This window comes from Cibotium barometz, chromosome 42 (genome assembly GCF_041138505.1).
Source record: "Cibotium barometz isolate CiBa-2024 chromosome 42, ASM4113850v1, whole genome shotgun sequence".
Taxonomy (NCBI): Eukaryota; Viridiplantae; Streptophyta; class Polypodiopsida; order Cyatheales; family Cibotiaceae; genus Cibotium; species Cibotium barometz.
In genome coordinates this window covers 2,555,209-2,568,448 of record NC_141087.1, presented here as the reverse complement: position 1 = coordinate 2,568,448, position 13,240 = coordinate 2,555,209, and the positions used below count along the sequence as shown (strand labels likewise).

General features: G+C 46.7%; 1 protein-coding gene across 1 annotated transcript; it reads right to left on the bottom strand.

Annotated features, from left to right (window-relative positions):
• Positions 1–9,679: 9,679 nt before the first annotated feature.
• Positions 9,680–11,146, bottom strand: LOC147614056 (cilia- and flagella-associated protein 65-like). Its single transcript, XM_086780357.1, has 4 exons — positions 10,993–11,146; positions 10,714–10,869; positions 10,117–10,383; positions 9,680–9,964 (listed from the first exon to the last, which is right to left on the bottom strand). The coding sequence occupies exons 1-4, from the start codon at positions 11,107–11,109 to the stop codon at positions 9,680–9,682; spliced, it is 825 nt and encodes a 274-aa protein (XP_086636483.1). The 5' UTR covers positions 11,110–11,146.
• Positions 11,147–13,240: the final 2,094 nt, after the last annotated feature.

Genomic DNA, 13,240 nt, shown 5'->3' with positions numbered 1-13,240 from the left:
AGCCATGATGCAGGTTCTTTGCAGGCTTCAGGGGTTCTATGGTGACGGCTGAGTTCCCAGCCTTATTGTAATCAACGCTCTTATAATCAATTAAAGAAATACCGCAAGGGGCGCCACTGCGTTTTGGGGCCAATCGGTGTCCGTGTACTGTTTGCAGGAGCATTCTAGCTCCCCCTGTTTGTTTTCCTTTTCTAGGTCCTCAATGGCGTTGAAGTGTTTTATGTGTGAGTGTTTGTTTCACCGCCCGTCAGGCCGGTTTTCAGCCTGAACCACAGTGTATGGACAGACCACCTGTCCAGAAGAACCCACTCCCCATCTCACCAACACATTCACAGCAAAGTAAGAATCACTCACTCATCCCATGAGTAATCTCCACAACTCCTACAGCCTTGTCCATGAAGAAAACCATGGAAAAGCTTTTTCTAGCAAGAAAACTAATATAAAACCTGTTTCAAGGGTTTTCGGGCGATGAAAACCTCCAAAAAGCAGTTTTTAGGGTTTTTGAATTTTTAGTCTGTACAGCTTCGTACATGTCCCTACAGTTCCGTACGGTTGTATGGATCCGTACAGTCTTGCAAACAAATGATGATGTGGCACTGCAGTTGATGGAGTGCTCTGAATCAGTGGTGAGCAATGAAACGCTCCATGATTTGGTTCATGATCAAGAAGATGATGATGGAGAAGATGATCTCCACGCTTCAACGAAGATGGCAACGCGATGAAGAGATTTTTCTTCAACTTGATGCTCAAAAGAGAGGCTCATGCTTCTTTTATACTTGGGGAAGCCTTGCTTTTTGCCAAAAAGTGATGCTTTTTCTTTGCTTTTGCCTTTTACTTTGCTTTTGCCTTTTACTTTGCTTTTGGTCTTTTTAATAGTAAAATATTACTCAACTTTAGTCAAAAGTTCTTGTTTTGCTTTTCTAGCTTCGAGGCCTTGCTTTTTGGCCTTGGACCTACTTTTTGGCCTTGGACCTACTTTTTGAAAAAGTGGCTTTTAGCTTTTTGGTCCAGCTCAATCTCCTCTTCCTAACAGTGTCCTTGGCTCACGGTCAACCCTGTTTGACTTTTTGCTTTTTCTTGTTTTTTGACCAAGAATGGTGCTTTTTCTTAATCAAACCTTATGGACCCTGTCCCCATGTCTTCTTTCACCTATCTGGTGTCCGGGCATGGGTTTCATCATGTGAAATAGAGCTAGGAGGGCCAAATAGTTACACATGACATGACCATACACACAAAGGAGAGGACAACAAGACTTCACTAGGGCCTCCATCACATATTTCTTCAATCCCCAGCAGTAGATAGAGCAGCTACCGATACTTACCTAGGCACTAACTCGCCACATGGAGCACATAGGACACCCTCAGCGGATCAGTCCCCGTGATCAATCCCAAGAGGTCTTGGCGACTCGCACAATGGAGTCATCAAAGATCGGAGAGCCGGATGCCCTCGCCCTCAAAGATTTAGACTTTCCACATGTCAGCTCTCCAGATCCGAGACATCCTATGACACCTTAGGGAGGCGCCATGGACGGTGGACATCTCAGCGCTGAGCGCTCTCCTTCACCAGACATTGGAGCTCTCCATGTCTATTATTACATTGTACACAAAAGGACCTACGTAGTACGTGGGCCCTGTCTTTTTATTTTTTGCGTTGCGACATCTAGTCTACATATGGATCATATGTAGCATCTTTTTGATCTCTCTCTCTCTCTCTCTCTCTCTCTTTATTCATGCGAGAGACATGCTGGCAGAGCTTCTAGCAGTGATGTTCAATCGTGCTATGTGCGAAGGCTTACCCGAGACTTGGAGTAGGTCCACCATCGTGCCTATCTTCAAGTCAGGGGACCCTATGGAGCCAGGTAATTATCGCACTATTATGATTGGTCACACACTAGCACGATTGTATGCATCCATTCTTGAGCAGCAGTTGAGTAGATGGGCAGAGAGAGTTGGCATTCGAGCAGAGGGACAGGCAGGGTTCAGGAGAGGTTTCTCTACTCTTGACCACATCTTGACTCTACGGGCCATTATTGAGGAGGGCAGGTCGCATGGGCGACGGATTTATTGTAGCTTTGTGGACTTCCGCAAAGCATTTGATACAGTGCCCAGAGCCAGATTGATGAGGCGATTACAGGAGATGGGGGTACCCACAGAGCTCATATGGGGGATTATGGCTTTATATAGATCAGTTGCAGGACAGGTACGCACCCCAGAGGGGGTCTCTACTTTGGTTCACTCCACTATAGGAGTGAAGCAAGGTTGCCCGTTATCTCCTTCACTATTTGGTATGTATGTGGATGAGGCTTCTGACTACATTGAGAGATTGGGGGACAGAGGAGCCCAGCTAGCAGGTACATGGATCCCACTATTGTTATATGCTGATGATATTGTGTTGATCTCTGACTCCCCTGAGGGTATGCAGCGTCATCTGGATGCTTTACATGAGTTTGCACATGATAGTGGATTGTCTGTCAACCTTGGCAAAACCAAGGTTATGGTGTTTAACACCACGCCACAGTGGGTTAGGCGATCAGCTTCCACATTTACATATGGGCAAGAGATTGTGGAGTATACAGATGCATATACATATCTTGGGGTAGTATTCAGTGGGCCAGTGTTTTCGATGAGGAGAGCAGCAGAGACTAGATTGACTAGAGCACATGCAGCCCTCGGTGGTTTGGAGAGGATGTGTTCGCAGGTTCAGTTTCAGGAACCTCGAACGAAACTTTGGCTTTTTGACACTCTAGTGACATCAGCTATGCTTTATGGAGTGCAGATATGGGGACCTTCAGTGGGCCATCACAGCGCAGGCGGGTGGAGAGGTATGGAGAGGCCTTTGGTATCTATGATTGCTAGGATTATTAGAGCCAAGGCCGTGGTACCTCATGAGATTATTCGAGCAGAGCTGGCGGCTGCCCCTCTGGTGATTGAGGCTCTTACGAGATCAGTCTCCTACATACATGGCTTGTGGGATCTCCCCCGAGACAGATATGCACGCCTCGCCCTGGAGTCCTCCCGACAGTTAGCTTTGCAGGGAGACACGGCTTGTTGGTATGGACAGATGACATCTTGGTTCCAGGCACATGGTTTTAGCATGGACAGATTGCCTCCCTTCCAGTATTCTCTAGAGGCACCCTCTCTCACTCTCACACGAACAGAGATTACCAGACTCATCCGTCAGGATTTAGTTCAGCTGGACATTAGGAGGACATGGATACAGCCGACTGAGGAGCTGGGCACGAAGATGGCTTTCTACAGAGAGCATTTTCTTCAGCTCACAGCAGATGGTTTTGTGATCAGACCCAGTTACATGGATGTACACTTGTCTCATGCAGTACGATGCGCTATCGGTCAGATTCGCACATCCTCACACCAGCTTGAGATTGAGATTGGCCGATATAGAGGTATACCAGCTGAGGCCAGGATATGCCGAGTATGCCATGGGGAGCCAGAGACAGAGCTGCATTATATATGCCATTGTACTGCATACTATGAGATACATGGTCGTTTCCACTGTTTATTTAGAGAGGGTTTTGGACCACTTTCCAGAGTCATGGGGTACCAGGACCAGAGGTGTTTGGGATTGTTCTTGCTGGAGCTGCGGAGACATAGAGATAGCCTGCTTAGGCGCACAGAGAGCCAGACTCAGAGGCACATTACAGATTTCTTTAGTCCAGCCATCACTGCGCCAGATGGACCACAGCAGCAGCAGGACATGGATACCGCCCACACCAGGGGTACACTGATTGATCGTGCGACTGAGCTTGGGTGGTTCATACGCCCACGACTACGGAGGAGGGCATCCCAGCATAGACGGAGGTTGCAGCGGCAGATTCGGATTATTCTTGCGAGGCATGCCGGACACCCAGTCAGGGTGTTGACCACAGAGGATATTGAGGAGATCCGCCAGTGGCCGATGCGGCACATATTATGAGATGGAGGCACCTCCATAGTGTACCCCTCCGTCCCACATGATATTGTATCCCCTCACTATATTCCACTCACCTCCATAGCGTACCCTCCCCTCACTATATTCCAGTTCCAGTTTCATTTTCTAGGTGCCAGTAGTATCATCTTTATTTTTCATTTTCTGGGTTTTTTTTTTATCCAGACATTGTATCAGATCCACCATGATGTAACTTTTGGTCTCATAGGTCATTATGGCCTTTTGAAGACGTTAATATAACATTTCATTTCATTTCATTTCTCTCTCTCTCTCTCAAGACAGAGACAACCTCACAGAGAGGAGAGCTTGGACCCATAGTATCTTACAACCCCCCATCATGAGCTTCTTCTCGGTGGCTAAAAGGAGCAGGACTAGGAGGTCCTATCAGATCTGAGGGAGCTCCCTTGGAAGGCCAGAAACACCACACACACAGGCAACACCAGTTGCACCACATCCCCCGGGGGTCACAAGGGATAGAGCGCATAACTGTGGTGCACCCAGCATCCCATACCACAAGCCCCAAGCGACCATCCCTCCGACAGCTCCAAATCCATGAGACCCTTCAGAGCCCCCCCCCCCCCCCCCCCCCCCCCCCCCCCCCCCCAATGGACATAGTGATCACTATCATCATATGAGCCATGTGGCTATTTATTGTACTCAAAGGTGTCCCTTATCCACGTGCTCACCATTGTACATATAGCTAGTGGCTTATATTTTTCTTCTCCATGATCGAGTTGCCTAATGCAACTTGTAACACTTTTTTGGTCTCATAGGACCTTTGGGTCTTTTGTAGACACTTAATATAACCCCCTCTCTCTCTCTCTCTCTCTCTCTCTCTCTCTCTCTCTCAGTTTCATTTTCTAGGTGCCAGTAGTATCATCTTTATTTTTTCATTTTCTGGTTTTTTATCCAGACATTGTATAAGATCCACCATGATGTAACTTTTTGGTCTCATAGGTCATTATGGCCTTTTGAAGACGTTAATATAACATTTCATTTCATTTCATTTCACACACACACACACACACGCACACATCATATTGAGATGTCCAGACATGTCAATATAGGTGTTCATTGAGATGCCATGATGCTTGGGTATTTTCACATATCATCATATCGATATGCCCAACGATGTCAAGATAGGGGTTAGTGGAGATGCCCCGATTTTATCATACTTAAATGCCCATAGATGTTAAGAGAGTGATTTATTAGGATGCTAGGATAAACACATGGATTGAGAATTTATATGCCACAGCTACATGTTTCATTGCATATGTTTTGAATGTACAAATAGACCAAGGGCAATTTTTTTGGATTCCTCCAAAGCCAAGTCTTGTGATCCTCCATCCTTCTCCTTCCTCTCTTCTTCTTCTCAATGCTGCACCCCCCCCCCCCCCCTTTTTTGTACATAGTCCTCATTAAAGTGCCCTATATTTCTCACCACATATTGTCTGTTCTTCAGGAAGGTGTTTGGTCTTCGCAGAGAGTCATCGAGTATGAGGACTAGAGACGTGTGGCTCTTTATGTGCAAGAGGTTGATAGTCATAAGGAGCGACTCTTGAAAAAGCATTCTTGCACGCAAGAAGACAAGAACATTCCTTACCTCTTTGTTTCCAAATATTGGTCAACGTAGATTGAGGGAGCCAAATGACACCACCCCACAAGACCGGTTAGTCAAAGCTCCAAGTGAGGCCCACCCATAGGGGATTTTGTCTCAAGACATCTCAGAGACCTGCAGATCCCACGACTCATGGAGCCACATCTATAACACAAAGAGATCACAAAGAATCCAGCATCTAGGCCCTCACAAGTTGAGATTGTTTTTTCTTTCAACATAGAGTGAGCTCACAGCCTTGGCTGAGGAGCAGTTGTCTAGAACCCACTAGTAAATCATAGTGCATCTACTACGTTAGATGTCTCTTCATTAATCCTTTGTTGCAATAGCATTTAGGGATTGCTTTACGCAACTTATCTTACAAATTGTATATTTAATGTACTGTTTTGGTCTCATAGGTCATTTTGTCCTACCACAGTCGCACAGTGGGAGGTACCAGAGGATCTGGAGGAGTGGCAATACTTTACAAGGAGGAGCTTCGTGACAAAATACATGTGGTACATAGAGATGCAGATGCGAGGTACATGTGGATCCGAATATGGAGAGAGGGGCTCCGCGAGCTATATGTGGCGGTATGCTACTTTCCCCCAGCCCACTCCAGGTTTGCACCATCAGGAGAGTCGCCCTATATACCACTATATGATGATATCATGAGGTTTGCCATTATGGGAGACATATTACTATTGGGAGACTTTAATGCACGTACAGGCACAGAGTAGAAGAGTTGTATGATACTCAAGAGGCTATGTACTGGGAGATCATGGCAGAGGATGTAGGGTTGCAGAGATCAGCACAGGATGAGGGGGAGATTACAGATTATGGCAGGCATTTTCTCACACTCGGGAGTGCACATGGGTTGGTCATATACAATGGCTTATCGAGATGGCAAAGATCAGATGCTCTCACACAAATTTCCAATAGGCCCATTGGCATAGCAAGCGATCATGCATACCTGAGTTTCACACTAGTAGGTAGATCCCCGAGAGATGGGCCAGCCACTCATCTACCTAGGTACCCGAGATATCAGTTTACACGTGAGACAGTTGGGGTTTATCGAGATGCAGTATCTGATGGCTTCTCCACTTTAGACCCTCATAGCCCTCTGGACGAGATCACGAGAGGATTGGCAGGTGTACTACATGCATCCGCCTCATATGCGTTTCCCTGCACTATGATCCCTTCCACCCACCCCCGCAGCACTGCCCCACAGAGAACAGTTGGTATGATGATGAGTGTCGTGAGACACAGATTGCCATTGGGTCTCACACGCATAGACAGGCCAGGATGATCTTTAGGCGCCTTGTGCAAAGGAAGAAACGAGCCTATCTGGCTAGGCTAGAGGAGGAGATCTACCAACTCTTCTTGGGGAAGGACAACAAGAGGGCATGGAAGATGTTTCAAGAGAGACAGCCTGGTACTCCGATTACTGGCATACTTATGCTAGAGAGCTATACGATGCACCAGGACAGCCCCCCACCCCCCTCGACTGGGAGCTAGACCGGCTAGCAGCACCTTTTTTACTATGCAGATGGTGCACGAGACACTTTGGCTCCGCTCATCGTACATGTGTTTAATCGTGCCATTTGTGAGGGTTTCCTAACAAGCTGGACAGAGCATATCATTGTACCACTCTTTAAGAGTGGGGACCCCATGGTACCAGGCAACTACAGGACGATCATGATTGGTCATTACTTGGCCAAATTATATGGCTCTATATTGGAGTCGGAGCTGAGCCGATGGGCATAGAGGCATGGTCATCGAGCACATGGACAGGCTGGCTTCAGGAGAGGATTTACTACCTTGGATCACATACTGACACTTCGGGCACTTATTGAAGAGGGCAGGGCACAGAAGAGAAGGATATTATGCTGCTTTGTGGACTTCCGCAAAGCCTTCGATACCGTACCACGTGCAAGCTTATGCACAAATTGCATGACATTGAGGTACCCGAGGATATGCAATGGGGGATATATGCTTTGTATGAGTCTGTGATAGGCAGAGTCCGAGCTCCAGGCGGACTATCTGATAGGGTGACAAGCACGATAGGGGTGAAGCGGGGATGCCCGCCATCGCCCACCCTCTTTGGACTGTACATTGATGCGGTCTCTCATTATGTAGACAGATTGGGAGGCCCAGGGGCATGCCTGGCAGGGGTGTTGATACCCATCTTGTTATATGCTGATGATATTGTTCTAATCTCAAACTCTCCAGAGGGATTACAGAGACACCTAGATGCATTACAGGCTTTCTGTGCGGATAGAGATCTAACAATGAACCTTGGGAAAACCAAGGTTATGGTGTTTAACACAACACAGGCATGGGTGACGACTCACGAGATCAGAGCCTCAGTTCACTTTTCGAGGGGAGCCGGTAGAGTACGTCAGGTCATATGTCTACTTGGGAGTTACTTTCACAGGACCGCGTTTCTCCCTGAAGGAGGCAGCAGCAGCTAGATTAGCTCGAGGGCATGCAGCCTTGGGGGCACTTGAGAGGCAGTGTGCACACATACAGTTTCAGGAGCCACGCACCAAATTGTGGCTATTTGATACGCTTGTCACAGCGACCCTCCTGTAAGGAGCTCCAATTTGGGGGCCCAGTATATATCACAGATCTCAGAGAGGGACAGATGAGGGATGGAGGCAAATGGAGAGACCACTGATTATGATGATTGCCCGCATGATTCGGAGCAAATCATCAGTACCACATGAGATTGTTCGGGCTGAGTTGGGTGCCCCACTAGTAGTAACCGAGGCCCTATTCCAGGCAATTACCTTTTTACAGCGCTATGGGAGCTCCCTCAGCAAGGTACTCTCGATTGGCATTGACCTCATCCATACAGTTGGTAGAGGATGGAGATACTCATTGTTGGTACGCTCAGATGAGATCATGGTTTCACCTACATGGTTTGCGGATAGAGGCATTACCACCCTTTCAGTACAATCTGGATTGTCCATTTTTGGATCTCACCCGCTCAGAGCAAAACCGCATGATCAAGATGGATATCATCAAAGTGGACATAGAGAGGACATGGACTAGCCCCCTTGAGCCCTTGGGCACGAAAATGGCTCATTACAAAAGCCATTTTCTACACCTCTCACCGGATGATTTTATCACCGGCCCGGCGTACATGGATGTACACCTATCACATGGGATACGTTGTGCCATTGGACAGATCCGGACCTCATCAAACCAGCTGCGGATTGAGACACGGCAGTCTATTATGAGATCCCAGGGAGATATCATTGCCTCTTCCGAGAGGGTTTTGGACCGTTACGCAGAGTCATGGAGTTTGAGGATCAGAGATGCCTGGGATTGTTTCTACTTGAGCTCAGGAGACACAGAGAGACCCTCTTGGCTGATAGGAGGCCGAGCCACGATGTGTCTAGAAAGAGGACCCTGACAGATTTCTTCGGCACCAGCACCAGCAACCCAACCCACACCTCTCCTAATACCTCCTCCATTGGGCCATCAGGGCACCGACCACACTCCCAAGGAGTCACCACTGATAGAGCAGTTATCTTATGTCGTGCTCGTTGGCCACGCCCACTAGGATCCCGACCACGGCATCCTCACCATTGCCAGATCAGAGCCATTATTGCTCGGCATCGGAGGCGCCTACCTCGCTTCTACGGCCTGTCCATTCTAGACAGCCCCATGGGAGAGATACTTGATCTAAGGAGAGGGCAATACTTCAACTGATCAGAATGCATGGATCTACCTGATATACATTTTTCAGTATTTTCCAGTATTTCTACTCAGTATCATCTCGGAGTCTTACAGTTCTGTTCTTATAACTGTAGGACAATCAGTTTATTGTACTTTTTAGTCTCATTTAGTTGTTCTCTTTGATGAGACACCAACTTCAGATGTACTCTCAGTTTTGGTCTCATAGGCCACTATGGCCTCTTAGAGACGTTAATATATCATTTCATTTCATTTTCATTTCTCTCTCTCTCTCTCTCTCTCTTCTCTCTCTCTCTCTCACACACACACACACACACACACACACACACATTTGTGTACACATCAAAAAATTTAGGTTTGGAGAGAAGAGTAAAGGTCAGGCAAAAAATAGTAAATTGCCACAAAGTACATAAGTTATAATGAATAATGTTGTATTCAGCATACCGTAACTGACAATTTCTCATTTGGCTGTATTGAAAATTCAATCAGATCTACTGTAAACACCGCTGAAAAGGGTTGTATGCAATCTTCAATTACTTCAATGTGGATTCTTGCCACCACTTCGGATGTGTTCACTATATCAAAAACCATTTGTTGTGCTGAACCCACTACAACATCACCAAATTCAAGGACTGAAGGGGAGATATGCAAAAATGTGAACTTTCCAATTCCACTCAAGTTCATACTTGTTGTTTCGTCCTCAGTGACTAAACAAAATGCCTATATCAAATCCAATATCCAGAACAAAAGTTAACTAATACATCTCGTGAGCCAAAGTCTGGCTAATGTGGTGTACAACTACTTTCATTGACGAGTATGGTTTAATCAAACTTGTTAGGTTTTTGTGCTTTGCTAAAGCAAGGATAATGTACCTGTGCGGAGTAAGCGCATGCCTTGTCTGGCATGAAGTAGCAGGTGGCGGATACACTTTCTCCAGGTTGTAAAAACCCTGCCTTTGGGAATATGGAGAAGGGTGGCTGGACAATCCATTCATATGGTGTAGCTTCATCTCCAGTATTGGCAAACTGAAAGAGCTTTTGAGCAGTCTCTTTTACAACACAGCCTCCAAAACTCAAATCAGCTTGGCATTGAACATGCCCTTTGGAAGCTATACCTCTTAAGGTTATTGAGAATGATCCCTGTAATGTAAGCATAAAGTAATATCAAATTATTGTAGTATGGTCAAAGGTCTTTAAATCTGTTCACACAATCATCACTTGAGCATACTCACACGCAAAATGCAAGCGTGGTCAAAGGCATTGTATGTCTAGCACATGCTTATTTAGAGAAAAGACTAGATTAATGGCCTTATTTGAAACGAGCCAAACTAGAATTGAAAAGAGTTGATGTAAATGGCGATGATGATGATTCATGAAGCTTTTGCTGTACTCAAAATTATTTGCTATCATTGTACATTTGAGGTTTTTCTGTACTTGAGATCATTGTACATACTACACAAAGATGATCACCTTGGATGCAGCGAACTGGAGTTTGCCGTTGTACTCCACCAATTTGGAAGGTTTGAATAGCAGACCAATAACAGAGGTGACTCCAGGGTTCAATCTGACCGGACCGTGGTACTCGGTTACAAAATTAGGGCAATCGGGCGGGTGCCAATGCAGGGTCTGCGTTTCCATCAATATAATAATGTCTAAAAAGCTTTGAAAGCAACAAATCTTGTAGAGAACGGTTTGCATCAATATGTGTGCGGTCGGTCAATTTTTTTGTTTGCAAGGCCAAACGTTTACCTGCACAAATCTGCTCACGTTTTTGATGGCCAACGCCTTGTGATATTCTTTTCCAGGCTCCCAGTTTCTCCATACCAAACTGCTGGCGCAATTGAACCCAGCCGCCGTCCTCCCCATCTATTCCGCCGATGCTTGCTCTCTCTCTCTCTCTCTCTCTCTCACACACACACACACGCACACACGCACACACAGCGAGAGCGCGCGCTTAAGCTGAACTAATGGTTGAATAACCATCAATACATCGGCGACGAACGATAGCCTTCATATATGTACATGCAATCAATTTGCGGGGCCGAGAGAAACAAGTTGGAAAATGCATGCCACTGCTCTGTGTGAAGAAACGCCACCCCAGCGGTGGGGACAACCTTGGGTGTGTTATATTGGTTATAAGAAAAATAGTAGATTAGTCGTCAAACTTTTCAAACTTTGGTGGAACTTTCGATTTTATTTTTTTATTGCCTCTTTTCAAGGACATAACCATGGACAAGTTGGCAAACAACAGGGCCAGCCTAAGGGCAACCTCAAGGCCAAGGCCAAGCCCAACCCATTCCTCAAATTGAACACCTAGATATGATCTAATGTTCAATTTAAGACCAAAACTATACAAGCATGGAGGGTTCATTGCTAAGGCCTAGGCAGCAAAGAATGTTATGCTCATTGCTCATTGTGTTCATTACTCATTGTGCTCATTACTCATTGTTTTGTGCTCATTGCTAGCACCACATGGGAACCATGACATAACTCATTGCTCATTGTGCTCATTGCTAGCACCATATGGGAACCATGACACAACTCATTGTCGGTACAAAGAAACCCAGTAGACTCCAGCACCATGAGAAATGGTCCCCATGCCAAGGCAACAAGCACCCTTAGCCCTACGAGTCCCACTAGCTACTCCTCAACAACACATGCTCTAATGCTTGCCTACCAAAATCCCTTACTAAGAGGAATGTATAGACCACCGTTGCTATACCTACTAATATTACCATCTCAACCCATTCCTCCGAGACCCGTACAAGTATAACTATACTTGGTGACTCTATCTACAAAGTTAGAGACCCAAGAATAGGAGAGCTATGAGTTTGATGAGTAGCCATACCCATGCACGTGATTCCTATATAGGTATCTAGCCCAGCCCACAAGTATAACTATACTTGGTGACTCTATCTACAAAGTTAGAGACCCAAGAATAGGAGAGCTATGAGTTTGATGAGTAGCCATACCCATACACGTGATTCCTATAGGTATCTAGCCCAGCCCACACCACCCTCTCTCTTCCTTCTCCCACTCTCTTTCCTTCCCCTCTCTCTTCCCTCCCTTTCACTCTCACACCCTCCCTCTCTCACTCTCTCTATCCTTATCTCTCTTTGCTAATTCTCTCTATCCTCCCCTTGTCACTCTCTCTATCCTTCTCTTTTCTCACTCTCTGTATCCTCCCTATCTCGCTCTCTCTATCCTTCTCTTTCCTAACTCTCTCTATCCTTCGCTCTCTTTGGTAGCTCTCTCTATCCTCCCTCCTCTCTCTCTCCTTCATATTCCTCTCCCTCCCTCCCTTTCACTCCCTTGCCCTCTTTCTCCCACCCTCCCTCTCTCTCCTCTCCCACCATCTCTCTCTCTCTCTCTCTCTCTCTCTCTCTCTCTCTCTCTCTCTTTGTCCCACCACCTCCTAGCCCAAAACCCAACCCAGTCCACACCACCCTCTCTCTCCTTCTCCCACCCTCTTCCCTCCCCCTCTCTATTCCCTCCCTTTCACTCTCCCACCCTCCCTCTCTCACTCTCTCTATATGTATCTCTCTTTGCTAACTCTCTCTATCCTCCCCCTATCACTCTCTCTATCCTTCTCTTTTCTCACTCTCCGTATCCTCCCTATCTTACTCTCTCTATCCTTCTCTTTCCTAACTCTCTCTATCCTTCGCTCTCTTTGGTAGCTCTCTCTATCCTTCTCTTTCCTAACTCTCTCTGTCCTTCGCTCTCTTTGGTAGCTCTCTCTATCCTCCCCCCCTCTCTCTCTCCCCTTTATTTCCCTCTCCCTCCCTCCCTTTCAGTCTCCCACCCTCCCTCCCTCTCCTCTCTCTCCCTCCCTTTCACTCTCCCACCCTCCCTCCCTCTCCTTCTCCCACCAACCCTCCCTCCCTCTCCTCTCCCTCTCTCCCTTTCACTCTCCCAGCCTCCTTCCCTCTCTCCTTGTCCCCCCCTCCCTATGCATAATCTCTTCTTCCCTCCCTTTGGCCCCTGTTTCTCTCTCTCT

Excerpts from the sequence above, each read along its gene's own strand:
- LOC147614056 (XM_086780357.1), bottom strand. The coding sequence starts at position 11,109 with ATGGGGAGGACGGCGGCTGGGTTCAATTGCGCCAGCAGTTTGGTATGG. Across the intron at positions 10,870-10,992 it reads ACGTGAGCAGATTTGTGCAG|ACCCTGCATTGGCACCCGCC; the intron begins GTAAACGTTTGG and ends ATGGAAACGCAG. Across the intron at positions 9,965-10,116 it reads CATGCGCTTACTCCGCACAG|GCATTTTGTTTAGTCACTGA; the intron begins GTACATTATCCT and ends GATTTGATATAG.